At 53.8% G+C, this 15,502-nt stretch overlaps 8 protein-coding genes across 8 annotated transcripts; 4 read left to right on the top strand and 4 right to left on the bottom strand.

Annotated features, from left to right (window-relative positions):
- Positions 1–455: 455 nt before the first annotated feature.
- Positions 456–2,513, bottom strand: Z519_00984 (uncharacterized protein; the record flags this gene model as incomplete). The annotated part of the gene is made up of 3 exons (XM_016758741.1): positions 456–1,026; positions 1,188–2,070; positions 2,162–2,513. 3 exons carry the CDS (start codon positions 2,511–2,513, stop codon positions 456–458), a joined length of 1,806 nt encoding a protein of 601 aa, XP_016625990.1.
- Positions 2,514–3,024: 511 nt separating this feature from the next.
- On the bottom strand, positions 3,025–3,762 carry Z519_00983 (uncharacterized protein; the record flags this gene model as incomplete). The annotated part of the gene is made up of 1 exon (XM_016758740.1): positions 3,025–3,762. One exon carries the CDS (start codon positions 3,760–3,762, stop codon positions 3,025–3,027), a length of 738 nt encoding a protein of 245 aa, XP_016625989.1.
- Positions 3,763–4,617: 855 nt separating this feature from the next.
- On the bottom strand, positions 4,618–5,127 carry Z519_00982 (uncharacterized protein; the record flags this gene model as incomplete). The annotated part of the gene is made up of 1 exon (XM_016758739.1): positions 4,618–5,127. One exon carries the CDS (start codon positions 5,125–5,127, stop codon positions 4,618–4,620), a length of 510 nt encoding a protein of 169 aa, XP_016625988.1.
- Positions 5,128–5,988: 861 nt separating this feature from the next.
- On the bottom strand, positions 5,989–7,198 carry Z519_00981 (uncharacterized protein; the record flags this gene model as incomplete). Its single annotated transcript, XM_016758738.1, has 3 exons — positions 5,989–6,698; positions 6,761–7,118; positions 7,169–7,198. The coding sequence occupies 3 exons, from the start codon at positions 7,196–7,198 to the stop codon at positions 5,989–5,991; spliced, it is 1,098 nt and encodes a 365-aa protein (XP_016625987.1).
- A 1,099-nt stretch (positions 7,199–8,297) lies between these two features.
- Z519_00980 (uncharacterized protein) lies at positions 8,298–9,998 on the top strand (the record flags this gene model as incomplete). Its single annotated transcript, XM_016758737.1, has 3 exons — positions 8,298–8,572; positions 8,627–9,269; positions 9,327–9,998. The coding sequence occupies 3 exons, from the start codon at positions 8,298–8,300 to the stop codon at positions 9,996–9,998; spliced, it is 1,590 nt and encodes a 529-aa protein (XP_016625986.1).
- A 517-nt stretch (positions 9,999–10,515) lies between these two features.
- On the top strand, positions 10,516–11,295 carry Z519_00979 (uncharacterized protein; the record flags this gene model as incomplete). The annotated part of the gene is made up of 1 exon (XM_016758736.1): positions 10,516–11,295. The coding sequence occupies one exon, from the start codon at positions 10,516–10,518 to the stop codon at positions 11,293–11,295; it is 780 nt and encodes a 259-aa protein (XP_016625985.1).
- A 781-nt stretch (positions 11,296–12,076) lies between these two features.
- On the top strand, positions 12,077–12,865 carry Z519_00978 (uncharacterized protein; the record flags this gene model as incomplete). The annotated part of the gene is made up of 1 exon (XM_016758735.1): positions 12,077–12,865. One exon carries the CDS (start codon positions 12,077–12,079, stop codon positions 12,863–12,865), a length of 789 nt encoding a protein of 262 aa, XP_016625984.1.
- A 379-nt stretch (positions 12,866–13,244) lies between these two features.
- On the top strand, positions 13,245–15,035 carry Z519_00977 (uncharacterized protein; the record flags this gene model as incomplete). Its single annotated transcript, XM_016758734.1, has 1 exon — positions 13,245–15,035. The coding sequence occupies one exon, from the start codon at positions 13,245–13,247 to the stop codon at positions 15,033–15,035; it is 1,791 nt and encodes a 596-aa protein (XP_016625983.1).
- Positions 15,036–15,502: the final 467 nt, after the last annotated feature.

The following is a 15,502-nucleotide window of genomic DNA, read 5'->3' as shown; positions in this document are numbered from 1 at the left end:
TACGGATCAATGGCCCCGATTGTGAGATGGAGAGGTGGGGGAGATTGAGAGAATACGGATGAACTGGATGACTATATAAGGCTTTACAGTAGATACTAGAGCCACCGCCAAAGGAAAATTACCCATCTCTGTATTATCCTAGGTTGTGGTAGTAGTGGGAGGTGTCGAAAATAGGGATTTCATGTGCCTTCAAGCTCTGCGTGCGTCTTTTAGCTGTGTCTTCTTGGCTCCATGTGTCCCATGTGTCCGTGTCTTCCTGTCTTGTCTTGCCTGCATAGCCATGTCCTGAGCCAAATGCTCTAGGATGCTGTTCTTTTCAAGAAGCATCCCCATCCCTTTGACACAGCCCGAGAGACGTTTATATTGTGACAGTCTGATCCGGTCTGTCTATTCTAAACTGGTATCTGGTCTTTTCTCTGCCTGCTTTCTTCACAACAAAAACCCCCAGACAGGGCTCAAAGCTTTGCCTTTCTCGCCGCATCCTTCTTGAGAGCGGGAGCACTAGCAGACCATATCTGGACGTCGGGAATCTGCGCGTAGTTCTCAGGGAAGAGTAAAGGACCTGTGGCTTTCTTGGACACTTTCCCCGTCGCCGTCTTCGGCAGCTCGCCATCGATGACTCGCAGGAGCGTGGGGAGCTTGTACCTGGCCAGCTTATCGGCGAGATCCTTTCTAAGCTGCTCGAGCGTGAGTTGCCGTCCTCCTCTGGACCCGTCATCGCTGCCGCCGCGGAACGAGTACGCGTACGTCGTCTGGTCGGCGCGCAGGCTCACGGCCGCGGCGACGCGCTGGCCCCATTCCGCGTCGTCGACGCCCACGACCATCACCTCATTGATGTACGGCAGGCCCAGGCACTCGCGCTCCACATCGAGCGCCGAGATCTTGTAGCCGCCCGACTTGAGGATATCCACGGACGCGCGGCCCAGGATGAAGTAGTACGCCCCTTCGCGCCGTGCGATGTCCCCCGTTTTGTAGAAGCCATTAGCGTCGTGCGCGGCTCGCGTGGCCTGCTCGTCGGAGAGATACCTGTTGTGAGAAATTGCGAACTTAGAGACAACGGACATGAAAACAGAAACGGACAAGGACACGAACACTTCGATGCAGCGCTACTGGCGGAAAAAGGATAGTGGATGATATTGATGGTGCCGGTGCTGGTGCTGGTGCTTGTCGCAACCACAGATACGTACCCCATAAACATACTTGGGCTCTTGACCAACAGTTCGCCTTCATCGCTCCCGTCTGCGAAACGGACTTCCACTCCAGGAGAACAGACCCCGACAGAGCCAGAAGGGGTGTCACCGGGGTCAAGGGCCATTTTGAAAACCGCCCCAGACTCCGTGCTCCCGTAGCGTGTCAGGATGCGTTTGCCTCCCCTGAGGGTTTCCCAGAACTCCTCCACGGGCCGGGGTAGAGCGGACGTGCCGCAGAGCATGCCGCGGATCCGCGTGGCCGCCGCTGCTGTCGTAACGGACTCGATGTTCGCAGAGGGTGAGGATGAGGATTGTTGCTGCTGCTGGAAATGGCGCATCATCCGCACATACATGGTAGGGACACCCGTGAAGAAGGTGACCCCTCCCCGTTTCCACCTCTCCCACGTCCACTCGGCGCTGAACGGCCCGCTACGGAACTCAATACAAGCGCCGCGAATCAGGAAGGGGAAGAAGGAGAGATAAGCACCGGTGGCATGGTGCACGGGGAGGAGGTGTAGGATGCGGTCTTCTTCTGCGACCTTGTAGTGGTCTGCAACTGAGCGCGCGACTTCGTGGATCATGGCCCGTCGATGCAGTGCGCCCTTCGGCCTGCCTGTGGTTCCGGATGTAAAAATGACGAAACCCGGCGCATTGTCGTCCGGGTATCTGTCCGACGAGATCACTATGTCCTGGGGTCGATAGCTCCAACTCTTGAGCAAGGGCGCAATGAGGATCCTGCAAAAGTCGGACTTGTTACGCAGCCTTCTGACGGCGTTTTCCAAGACGGTCCCGAGCTGGTCGCAGTTTCCGGCCGTCAGCACCGCTACGCACTGGGCTTTTTCTATAAAATAAGACGCCTCCTCCACAGGAGCCTGCGGGCCTGACATGTATTGAAAATGGCTTAGTTTTTATTTTCCCACATCTTGTGGTTTGCAAAAGGGGGGCGGGCGGGGAGCTTTGACATTGCTTACTGATGGGAACCACGACAGCTCCCAGGGCGAGGAGGCCGAGAACTGCTACGGTGAACTCGTAGCCTCCTGGAGCCAGGACCGCGACAAAGACGCGTGCTCCACCATCACCACGGCCCAGGAGGTCCTTTGCTATAGTCTCATCCAGGCGTTCAAGAAGGTCATTCCGCATCTCCAGGACATCAGTCAGCAACTGGATTCGGGATTTCTCTACGTCGAGGTTGACGTCGGCGACGATGGGTCTCGCGGGCGCATCATGAGCCAGCCGCAGCATCTGATTGAAGAAGGGACAGTTGGGCAAAACATTCCTGCCGTTGTGCGGTGGTACGAAGTCAGATCGGTCCTGGATATGCATCTTGTTCGTGTAGAGCTCAGCAACCCATGAGTCTCTGAAGGGGCGAAGGAGGAGAGACAGAGAGACATGCGACTTTCAAGGACACAACCTCTTCATCGCGTGCGAGTATGTGTTCCATCTGGCGACATATTGTCACCTTGACCCACATATCGCCGCGGCTGTCTTAAAAGGAGGAGAAATCGCCGTCTGTCGGCTGAAGAATGCCGAAAGAACGTGGAGGAGCCACCTACCAAACCGGGTCATCGGTCCCTAGCCAATGCGGAGTATCAACTTACCTTCTGCTATGGTTGTCGACGATGTGCCCCTTTACCTTCGTGTTGTGTTCATGGTGCCCCTCAGTTAAAGAAGGGGAATTAAAACAAGATGAACAACAACAGAAAAGAGACGGCGAGTAACGCCAAGCCATATATTTGTAATGACGCCAAATGACAGCGAGTTTTCTATCTCGCTCCGGGCTCGCTCATTCAATTTGCCGGAAGCCGCCCAAAGGCACCAATCCTAGAAGAACGATTCACAACTCCTTGGACATGATCCAATCCATCTGAATACACTTGCCCATCTTGAACTCATGGTCCCCGACCTTGACAAATCCCAATCCCTCATACACCTTTTGGGCGCGAAAGTTGCCCTCCCAGACGCCCAGCCACAGTGCTCTGTAACCCAGACGCCGGGCTTCGTGTTCAATTTGGCTCGCCAGAAGCTTTCCGATTCCGTAGCCATGGAATGCCGTGGAGACGTACAAGCGCTGCAGTTCGGCGATGAATGGGATGTCCGAGATGCAGGGCTCTGAGGTGCCTTCTGTGAGTTGCGCAAAGCCGATTATTTCCTCCTCGCCATTCGCTTCGTTGGCGTTGGCTGTCGAACCGTTGGGGACCGAGGATCTCTGAGAAGAAGCAACGAGAATATGCTTTGTCGCACACCGGATGTCCTCTTCAATAGCCTCAACACTATATGCCTCGGCCAGGTACGCATTCAGATCGTTCGTTGGAATACTGAAACCAAAGGTCGAGGAGAAGACTGTTGAGCCTAGGCGCGCAATTGCTGGGGCATCCGCGATTGTAGCCTCACGGATAGTAAATGATGGCTTTGTTCTCAGTGCCAAAGCGTCAATGTTTATCGGTTTGGATCGTAACTGAACAGCTGTAGGTGAAGAAATATGTGCATTGTAAGGATATTCTAGATATTCAGCCGGCGCAGGCGGAGCTGATGACGGTGGGTGAGGAAGTGGGTGTTGATGGTGAACAAGCATTGTCTCCTTGCTTGGGCAGCTCTGTATATGTGGTGTATTTGCTGAATAGGAGCTATGAGACGCCTTCAAAACACCAACTAAATCAAATGCATTCAATTCATCGACAGAGAGGGCCGCTCTAGCGCAGATAATATATCTATTGTATTCCTTTCTTGAAAATCAAAGGTACCTTGGAGTGCAGGGGGAGATAAGCCATTTCCTGAGGCGTCTGTGCCCTACGCCCTGCGCTGTACAGTGCCTTGGCCCACTCAGAAGTCAAATCATTGTAAGGGCCGCTCAGCCCGGAAGGCGGGGTGAAGGAGACTTCATCAGCCCTGAGGATGCTTCTTTTTCTTTTTCTGGGCCACACTAAATTAGGTGGCTAAGTACGGAGTAGTACGCCCTTCCATCAACAACGGAGGCCCCTTGAAAATTTCGTGGCAATGATTGCGCCCTTTTAACGATTATTGTCCGGGAAGCAGAGCGGAATGGAGAAGAAAGCAATGAATTAAGTGACTGAATATTTCCGGGGGCTTTCTTGTTATGAAACTGTTACCTCAAGAAAAGGAAGAGAGGCATGGGGCGGTAAATCGAAGGCCGTGGATATCCGACACCAGCTTGCTCCTCGGGGGCTCTAGATCGGGAAGGTGGGAAAGCACTTGGTCTTTTGAAAAAAAATCTCCTCGATCGTTGCACGCGTATTCCTGCAGGACGATGTACGGAGTAACTCCAACGCAAAAGAGCTTGAGCAACCTACTGGTGTTTGAGACGGATTCTTCCTCGAGATGTTATTAGAGTCAATCATCCAAGAGAAAAGGCGCAAGGAACCGTGTAACTCACTGGTTTCAACAGTCTTGTACACTGCGTGACTGTCAACTACTTCTTTTTGGTCCCATCCTTTCCATTCTTCGAATCCTTCATGTCCTTCCCATTGGCGTTGCCCCCGTCCTTTGCTTTGCCATTGTCCTGTTTATCATCTGCCTTTCCCTCCGTCTCTTCGGGCTGGGCTTCATCTGACTCAGGCTCATTGTGTCCCGTCACCAGGGCTTCCCAGACAGCGTATCCAAAAACCACAACCCCAATAGCAAATGTAATCTTAAGAAAGATTTTCGCAGGTCTACCGTACTTGAAGACCCAACTGGCAAGCCATTTCATGGCAGGTGTGACCAGTTGCTCTCTTTCTCTGACCAGGTCCGGATTAACCGTGAACAGCAACGCAATCAACGCCAGCAGGATCAGGAGTAATGTGATAACCGTCACGACCTGGATCACGGCCAGGAGAATTGCAATGTCTTTGGTCGTTTGGAGCACTTTGAATCCAGCGGCGACCAGCGGCGTGACCTGCTCGAAGGCAGAGTGAATCTCTTTGGAGTAAGGGAGTCCCATTTTACCATGGACGGGGACACTATACCTCCGGGATATATGATGACAGGCAGGTCTATTCAGAGCAGGGCTGGAATACTTACTGGAATGATGTTAGATCCTATGCATAGAGTGACGATCTCATGTCTTATACTCCGTAAACAGGGACACAATGGTGCAGGATGTTGAGGATGTCAGAGTGATGTCATCATCACAGAGGCATGCCAGACTCAGCCTTACCACTCGCAGCCTTGGCTTGGCAGCTCAAGGAGACACTCCCGCGCCGCGCCGCTTTTAGGTGCCCGCGTTTCGTGCCTCACCCTCTCTATATAGTTTGTTCTCTTTGCCCGCTCATTGTCAACGGTTGCTGTGATCTTTCCGTTCATGAACATCCTGCTGGCTTGACGGCCAGTGATTTACTTTCGATCCCCTTGCATTCGTCTGGCAGCAATTCTGCGCAGAGGACCCCAACGTCATCCCCTGATCCAAGGTCACCACGGCTAGCCCACATCCCGCCCCATGGCGCTCGCATCACACATCAGAACGCATATCTGGATCCGAAAACCCTAGATCATCCTCCTGCGACTGTCAACCCCTACTATCATGACTCTTCTGGATCAGACCTCAGAATGACATGTCGACCTGGGACTGGGCTGATTTCTCAGGAACAATTGGTATCCCTACGAGGTACTCAAAAGCATCTATGCTGGACTCCGCGCAGTCCGGACAGAAAGCGTCGAGATCTACTACTATCAAGCTCAGACGGCAAACAAATTAAGCAACGAACAGTTTCAGGCCTGGATTGGCTTACGTCGTAAACAGAAGCTAATGTTCATTTTGCTCTACATTTTATCCTCTATAGGCGAGGCTCAGAGAAGAGAAACCTCACGCCGTAGCGGCGACCTGCATAGCGCGGGCCTCTTTCGCGGCGGGATGCTGGTAGCGGGCGGCGATGAGACGCTCGCGGAAGTACTCGCCGGCGTTGACCTCCTCGTACTTGCTGTCCTCCTCGACGCAGGTAGGCACAGTGGCGAGGGTGGCCTCGCGGTTGGGGCTGAAGAAAAAAGGCATCGAGTATCGCTCTTTGCCGCTCTTGTTGACGACGCGGTGCACCGTCGACTTGAACTTGTCGTTGGTGATGCGGCTAAGGAAGTCGCCAATATTGACTACGTAGCTGCGCGGGCGCGGCGGCGCGTCGATCCAGATGCCGTTGGCGTTGAGGACCTGCAATGCCTCGACGGACTCCTGGAGCACGAGGGTGAAGAAGTCGTAATCGGTATGCGCCCCGAGGCCAATGTCAGCGCCACCAGGCACGGGCTGGGGCGGATAGTGCAGAATGCGCACGCCACCCATGGGAAACGACGTGGCTTCGTCAAAGTAATTCTCGGGCAGATCGAGCGCCAAGGCGAAGATCTGCATCAGCTTCTTGGAGAGGGACATGACCGCGTGGAAGTATCGGTACATGACGGGACGGAACTCAGGGTACGCTGAGGGCCAGCAGTTGCTGCGCGCAATCGCCGTCGACTTAACGCCGCTGGGCGCCTGCGACTCTGGCTCCGTGGCGTCATCACCCATGGTGAACGCTTCCTTCATGTCTACCGTCGTGGCGTCGTGGTTAGCCTGATTGTGCACACGGTGGGCGAGACGATGGACGAACCTCCCTTGCCAGCGCCCTCCATCTTAGTCTCGAACAGCGGCTCGTACCCTCGGAGCGCCTTGGATTTGTGGATGTGCACTTCCATCTTCTCCTCGTGCGAGAGGTCAAAGAATTTCTTGACGGCGGCGAATGTCTGGTCGATGACCTCGTCCGGAATGTTGTGGTTCTCGGCGTAGAAGAAGCCGACCTCACGACACGCCTGGCCCACCTCGCTCGCGACCTTCTTGCGGTCCTCGAGAGAGGAGGAGAAGATGCCCGAGATGTCGATCACAGGAATGGACTCGAACGTCTTCTTCGCCGCCGCTCCTCGAAGGACAGGGCGCGAGCCCCGCTTGCCGCCAGCATGGTAGTGGACGTACTGCGAGCGCCGGTCAGAGGCGCCGGGGACCTGCAACGACGGTAGCTTACCTCAACCTCGTCACGACCGAGAGAGCCCATTGTGACAATGGTCTAGGCTGGGTGTGCGTGTCAATGAGGTGGTTAGACTGGTATCCCGGGCCTAGGTAGGGGTCTGCTAAGGCGTGATAGCCCCCTTGGCAGGACCTCCATGGCTTTTATATCATAAGAGCAGGCAGCGGGTTTGCCGACGAGCGATGCATCCTACGGCATTGCCGATGGGCGGACCTGAGCGCGCTGAGGGATCGCTAGAGTGATCACCAGTGGGCAAGTATTCTAAATCGATGAGGAGAAGGCCGGCACGTGGGGTGAGAGTTGAGAGAGGCGGGGCGATCTCCCGTGGTGGAGAGGGGCGGGAGGCTTTTTCCGGCGTCGGCCACCTATAAGATTAAGCATGTACATATATATAAGGTTAAGCATTCCCAGAGCCGCCTTGGCGCCGCTGCCTCTCCTATCATGACGGTGGGCCAGCCTCCTGTCGCCTCGTCCCATCCTGTCGACTCTCTGCTACTCTACTCTCCTTCCCATCCTGTCCACCTCGCGCCAGGCGCTCAGCATCGTGGGTTGCTGTCCCTGCCACCGCTGTCTGTGGCTGAAACTGCCCGGCACCCTTGGCCCCGGATTTCCCCGACCATCCTCCTCGACGGCATCGATCGATATGTAGAGAGGTGGAAAGCGACACCCTAAAGACTCCAAACTGGGCCCTATCAATACGGCGTACAATGTATAATACTCCGTATACACTCAATGTCCCCTGACTCACAGGCGACCTCGGAGAACGGCCGAACTCCTAGTCTTTTGTTTCCCAATTGGGGCAAAAGATCAACAAGGAAGTCCGATATCTCGCCATCCTTATCAGTGGCACCCTGTACGGTAGGACTTGGGCGACTCTCTGAATCATGTTACGCATTCGACTGTTAAGATGGTCTGAGTAGACCATGGAAGACGGCTTACTGGGGTCTGCTGCCAGACTATGCCTCTGGGACGACTCTGTTACCGATAAGGGGTATAAAGATACCGATCCCCCATCCAATTTGTGGCGCAACCTGGTCGTGGCAAATAGACAATCTGTGCTGGAAAACTCCTCCTGCGTCTGTGCTGTTTTACGTTTGCATCGTAACTCGCCCACCTGCTGTCCATTATGGGGAAAGAATCACCGGCGATAACAACTGCGGTCAACGACAAGATCGGGGACGAGGACCCCACCCTCCGCATTCAGGTCGCTGCTGAAGACCTGGGCCTCGATGTTGGCCACATCAAGGAGATCAAGGGGGTGGATGGCGCCTACAACTACGCCAGCTCCACCGCCGTGGAAATTGACGAGAAGACGAATAAGCACCTGCTCCGGAAGATTGACTGGCATGTCTTGCCGTGGCTTTGCGGGCTCTACGTGTTGCAGTACCTGGACAAGGGAGTGTACGACTGCCTCACCACCCACTTTTTCACATGGGCTGACATGAAATGCTGAAGCCTCTCTTATTCCGGTGTCATGGGTCTGCAGAAGGAGACAAACCTGACCTCCAACCAGTACACGTGGCTCGGTTCCATCTACTACGCTGGTTACATCGTCTTCGCTCCCGTCCACAACCGGATGTTCCAGGTCTTCCCACCGTCAAAGTATATTGCGTGCTGTGTCATTGCATGGGGTGTCGTTCTGACGTGCATGGCCGCTTGCCATAACTTTGCCAGCCTCATGGTCCAACGAACGTTCCTCGGCGCACTCGAGGCCTCCATCAACTGCGGCTTCTCCCTGATCACGGCCGCGTGGTATCGAAAGTATGAGCACGGCAGCAGGACAGGTATCTGGTCTGGCTGTACCGGTGTTGCCACCATGATTGGCGGGCTGATTGCCTTTGGATGTGTGGACGGAGAGATGAGGCATCCTAACGCCAACTTTTCAAGCTGGAAGATCCTGGCTGTCGTTACCGGCGTTGTCTCGGTCATCTACGGAGTCTGCATGTACATGTTCATGGCCACCAGCGTCGTAACGGCCAAGTTCTTTACCGAGGAGGAACGAACTCTCGCGGTGGAGCGGCTGCGAGAGAACCATCAGGGCGTTGGCTCGACGCAGTACAAGCGCTACCAAGCCGTCGAGGCATTTACAGACTACAGGGTGTGTTCCATTTCCCCCAATCTCCCCGTTTGCATGCCATACTAATACCTATCCTAGACGTGGATGTACGTCTTCTTTGTTCTCTCGTCCCAGATCCCAGCCGCCGGCCTCGTGCTCCTCCAGTCCATCATCATTAAGTCCCTCGGCTTCACTGTCAAGGAGACGCTCCTCCTCAACATCCCGCAGGGCGCCATCAGCGTCATCTGCAACATGGGATTTGGGCTGCTTGCCGACGTGACACACCAGCGCAGCGGTGCCGCCATCCTGGCTGGCCTCTTCTCCCTCTTTGGGGCCGGCCTCTTCATCGGTCTGGGTGATCACGGCCACTTTTACCGCAAGTACGGCCAGCTGGTCGCCTACTTTTTCATGAGCGGAAGCTGCTCTACTAGCTGGTTCATTGTTATTTCCATGCTGTCGAGCAATGTGCTGGGCACCACCAAGAAGACGACGCTCAATTCCATCGTCTTCCTCATCCTCGGCGTCGCGTACCTTGTCGGGCCCCAGACTTTCCGCGACCCACCCTTCTACCAGCATGCCAAGGTCAGTCTGATCGTCCTCTGGGTCGTCAGCGTGCTCATCCTGTGCGGCTTCTTTGTGCTCAACACTTGGGAGAACAAACGGCGGCAGAGGATGCTCGAGCGCGGCGAGATCTCGGACGGCCATGGTACAAACGTCGAGTTCCTGGACTTGACGGACAAGGAGAATAAGTTGTTCCGGTATGTTATCTAGTTTTACGGGAGGAGATGGAGATAGGTATGTAGATGACCAGGATCCTCTTGTAGGAAGGGAGAACGTGGAACACCCCTGCTCAGCCGCGTTGATGGGGCTCGAGAATGAAAAATGGAGTTGAGTCCCGATGGCGATGAGGGGCTCATAATGGATTTCTCTCTCTGAGCAAAAGGTTGTTCCGTGACCCCGGTATCCCAGTATTCTCTGTTTTTGTTGAGGCATGATGATGTACGCAGATAGCCTTGCGAGGAGGCAAGGCTGTGCACAGGGCGGCGTCACGCTCGACCCTAAACGGGGCGAAACCAGAACCAGCCTTGCCACCCGCAGCCTTGGCTTGGCGGAGAACTAAATGCGCGTTTCTTCAACCGTGGTCAGTTCGCATTGACGGTTGGATCAAGCAACCACCACAAACATACCCTCATGACAGTCTAAAGCACAGGCTGGTGACATATCGCGCAATTCTCCCCTTCTTTACATCCACTCCCACACTCGTCTCCCTCGAATCTCGCTGGTCGCCATGCATAGTGCTCTGAATCGACTCCAGTCGACTTTCGGGTATTTTACCAGCTGCGCCTTTACTCTCGCTAGCATAATTGCCGTACTCTCCATAATACCCATACCTGCTCCAACGGGCTCGCCAAGTGCCTCAATATCAGTTCGAAATGTCCAAGTCGTGAAAGGCCGCCCTCACTATTACTCCCCTAAACGCGAAGAATACGCTCAAATCAGATTCGATCTTGAGGCCGATCTGTCTAGTCTGTTCACTTGGAATACGAAGCAACTGTTTGTCTATGTCACAGCGAACTACCCTGGTGGAAAAAATGGCAAAGGGGGAATGTCTGAAGCTGTCATCTGGGATACAATTATCCCCGCCATGTCAACTCCATATTCATGGGAGAATTTGAAGCAGACCTATTTCCCTGACAAGAAATCTAAATCCAAGAGCAGGAAAGCGTCGAATACAAAATCCAAGACTAAGGATCTTGTCAAGCCAGGCGTCATTTCTCTGAAGAACCAGAAACCAAAATACCAAATCACAGACCCCAGCGGTGTCATAAGTGAGAGGGGTAATGTTACCTTGCAAGTCAGTTGGAATGTTCAGCCTTGGGTTGGCGCTTTGGTTTGGGACAAAGGGTATCTGGGCGGCAGAGTCGGAAAATGGGAGCCTGGTAACGTGGGCAGAAGTGAGACTTTCGAATTTCCTCCTCTAAAGGGGTCAAAAACAGATGTCGTCAAAGATACCGAGGGATCAAAGACTCCAAAGGCCGGGTCAGCCTCTCCGATTGTCGAGATATGATTGCAATGAGAGGGTCCTGACCAAATTCCCATCCCTTGAGGTTCTTCGGCAAGTTGAACATTCATTTTGACATGGCCTGTGGAGGTCTCTGAGAGCATCGGCAAATTGGATGGAGCAAACACCGAGACTCGCAATTATGATCCATGGACGAAACTTGGGTTTATGCCCTTCAGTTTTGTGGTTCCGGTCTGGGCTCAAAATTATTTCAGTCAACCTCTTGTTCTCGATCCTCAGTTATGCGTACCATGACTTCCACAAATGATTGAGCGAGGGAGGTATGCCACGGCCGCTGAGTGGAGCACAACTCAAACCCCTTTTCCAAGTCCTTGGGGAGAGGGTGGTGTGACGACATGTCGCCTTGCGGAATTATCTGCTCTTACTTGCCTGTGCTCTTTCGAAGGCCGAAATCCGGGCTCGTCCGCTCAGAAATCAGATATATGATCGACATGCAGGACCCAAGCACATACTTCTTTTTCGGGCCCAAGGCTTATGCCAGTGAACGGGGTTACGCGGTAAACGTCTGTCTTAAATCCTTGTATGCGAGCGAGCCAATCAGATGAGACTGTTCTTCCAAATGAGCCGATACTTCGCAGACTAGGTCCGCCGCTTTCATGCGGGGCAATCAGGTCTGGGATGGGCCTCGTTGCACAGAGTGCGTCTAAAGTATTTAATTGCACCGACTGCTCAATATGAACGCCTTCGGACAGAATTGGCAGTCACCTCCATGTGCGATCTACGCTCGCTTCCGCGATAGTTCCTGTCCAGCATATCATTCTCAACCATGTCCCTAAAATACACCAACAAACTTCAAGGCAAGCGGGTTGTTGTTGTCGGTGGCACCAGTGGTATCGGATTCGCCACTGCTGAAGCGGCTGTAGAATATGGTGCCATTGTGGTTGTGGCCAGTTCAAAGCAAGAAAAGGTCGACAAGGCTGTTGAGAGAATCCAGAAAGCATACCCGGACGCGGGGGATCGCATTCGCGGTAAGACCGTTGACTTGAGTTCGGACAACGTGGAAGAGCAGATTGTGGCTCTTTTCAACTTTGCAACTGACGGCGGCAAACACAAACTACACCACGTAGCGGAGACGGCTGGCGGGACTTTCGGAGTGATGCCTCTTGCCGAAGTCACGCCCGTGGCCACTGCAGAAGTCTACAAGGCCCGAATCGCCGGCTGTACGATGCTTGCCAAGATTTCTATGCGATATCTCGACATCAGCCGCACCTCATCTTTCACATTGACTAGTGGAGTGAGCGACGCAAAACCCACTGCCGGATGGACAGTGATGGCTCCTATCGGAGCGGCCAAGAGAGGGTTGACTCATGCTCTTGCCAACGATATGAAACCTGTCCGAGTCAATTGTATTTGTCCAGGAGCCGTCAAGACGGAACTGTTTGATAGTTTTGCGGGAGAGGGACTGCAGAAGATCTTGGACTATTACACGACCAAGTCATTGATCAGCACTATTGGCGCCCCAGAGGATCTGGCTGAATGCTATATGTGTGCAATGAAGAGCGATTTTATGACTGGACAGGAAATCACTGCGGACGGAGGGTTTCTTCTGTGCTAGGTTAATCAAGAAGCCATATGGCTACAGGATTGACACGGATGCATTGTTACGGCTCCCTAGGAGCAAACCTCCCTTTCCAATGTCATTTTCTGTCTATATGTCAAACACTGGTTTGATAGATCCGGCCACAACTCGCATGATTCCATATTGGGGCCGAGACGTCTGATTGCGGTGCCGTGTAGCGAGTATCCAATAGCATTGCTGGAGGTGGAGGCGTGCGGTGACGCCATTGGTGTCGTCGATCAGGCTGTCAGCCTTATTTGGATCTGGATTGATGACACCGCCTTGTTGAGCTCCCTCGGCTCCCCTCCCTTATCAATAACATGACGCGCACGAACACCACGATGGGGACTGGGAAATAGAAACAGCCGATCGCGCCATGAGCAACTGGCTTAATCGAATCTTCTCAGAGCCCGTCTCTGCCCCCGCAGCTCCTGACAGGTTGGACGCCTCGTGGCTACAAAGCCCCTTGACTCCACGTACAGCGGCAAGGCTCAGGGACCCCAATGCTCCCAACTACCGTTACCAGGTCAATCAGAAATGTATTTACGAGCGGCGACTGCCGGGCGGCTCTTATATCACAGCCCACGTCCAGCGCCTTCAGTCTGGATTTTATGACAGCCCTGTGATCCACGAGGACTGCATCGACAATGTCCGCTTCCTGGCCATCAACTTTGTCTTCCATCCGAGTTCCAGCACCTTTCGTTTCAAATCGGCTGAGATCAACATCGCTCTTCACCACACCAGCGAGGGTGATAAGAAGCCGCTGCAGGCGGTGGCCGGTCTGGCGCCTAAGACTAGTCACGATCATGGCATGCAGATCAAGACGATGAGCAACGCGCTTGTGAAAAGCCGTGACTGTGTACATGTTCCAAGCTTCAAGCCCCCACGGCCCAAGTTCCTTCGCCACGCGCCGCATCTCCTCTACGGGACCATCTCGCCCGAGACGTTGAACTGGAACTTCAACCTCGCGGGATCTCTCGGTGTGTCCCAAGGGCCAGCTAGCGCGAGTTTCAAACCCTCTTACGGCGTCAAAAGCAGTTACAAAATCTACGAGATGATGAAGATCCAAGGCTCCGTCCGGACACTCCGGTCGTGGTACGGACGCGAATACGACATTGAAGACGGCGAGTTGGTCTGGACCTTAGAGGAGAACAAACTCCAAAAGTCCGGGCTGCCGCGGGAATTCACGTTTGTCATGCTGCTCACCAAGGGCAGTGGAGGGTTTGAACAGAGTGGCGATGTTCGGCTCGAGCTCGATGTCCATCCCAAAGTCGCCGGAAGACTTGGAGCAGCCTATCCATCTTTGATCACAAACCTGCACCAATATCAACCTTTCAAGAGGGAGATATTAGACCTCGACGAAGAGATCGGCCAAGTGTTTGAACCGCAAATCAAGCGCAAAGGGTTCAACTTTGCCAACATCGCGAGCAGTTTTGACGATTTCGTCTGGCTGCCTGGCACCGCATATTCGACTTCCGACGGCGGTATACCCCAGTCGCCAACAGGGGTTAATGCGCAACAACAAGGTCCTCCACAGCAGGAGGGGCAGCAACAATCTCAGCAAGGATCTCGACCACATCAGCAGCACCCAGGAGTTCAACGACAGGCGCTTCCGTCGGGCGACACAACACTCAATTTGAGAGTGCTTCTGGAAACCTCTCGCGGGAGCCCCGTTCCTTTCTCCAACCAGGTCCAGCAGCAACTGCCATACCTGAATCTGAAAGTGCCATCTCAGAATCCGTCCTCGCGCACACAATCACCATTACCTGCTCCTTCCATTACGGGCTCGCGGGAGTCGACCCATCGAACCATCACAATCGGCTCCTCGAGATCGGTAAGAAAACAGCGCTCGCGCTCTGAGCTGTCGAAAGAATACAAGTTGTCCCCTACACAGGCGCAGACAGCAGTAGAACCTCAGCCCTCCTCTTCTGGCCATGCCGCGTCGAGGCCGCAGAGAATTTCCGCAACCCCGGCGTGGCGGCCCTTTTCATACCAGGAGGAGGAAGACAAACTGAATCATCAGGGCCGCAGCATCCAGATGTCGACGCCGGAGGAGCACGTCATAGTACCGCAGACTAATAGTTCGCCGCCAATAATCCCTCAACCAAGTCCAGAATTCGCCACGCCGCCTTCACACCCGCAGCCTGATCCGGACCTGCCATCTTGAAGGTATGGCTGGCCTCGAGGACGACAGGGTCTGGGATGCCAACAACCCGCCCAGATCAGCCGATCCGATATCGATATCGACCCCGGAGTGGGAGTATGACGCTTCGCAATGGCATCCCTGAAACACGAATATGCCAGGGACTCTTATGGATATGAACCTAGCAGCATTGTGTCTTATGCTCTCGAACTCCGTTATAATATATGTTATCTAATAAGCCTACAAGGCTACCTTAGTACCTAGCTCTTCCAGTAAAAAATCGTGGAACACTCAGAAATCCACCATGCAGACTGAGGTAGGCTGACGCTGGTATTTGCTCCAACTTTCATTGGGTAGCAAAGGCTACCTAGGTATATTTAGAGAATTAAGAGGAGAAAAGGTCGTGTCAATTCCTTAACTGGAGAAAGCTGAAACCTGTCTATAGTGCAAAGCCGGTAGCCAAATCCTGAGATGTCAGACTTGAACAATCC

The sequence above is a fragment of the Cladophialophora bantiana genome, assembly GCF_000835475.1.
Source record: "Cladophialophora bantiana CBS 173.52 unplaced genomic scaffold supercont1.1, whole genome shotgun sequence".
In the NCBI taxonomy this organism is placed as follows: Eukaryota; Fungi; Ascomycota; class Eurotiomycetes; order Chaetothyriales; family Herpotrichiellaceae; genus Cladophialophora; species Cladophialophora bantiana.
The sequence above is the reverse complement of the archived record's forward strand: the minus strand, read 5'-3'. Positions and strand labels throughout refer to the sequence as shown.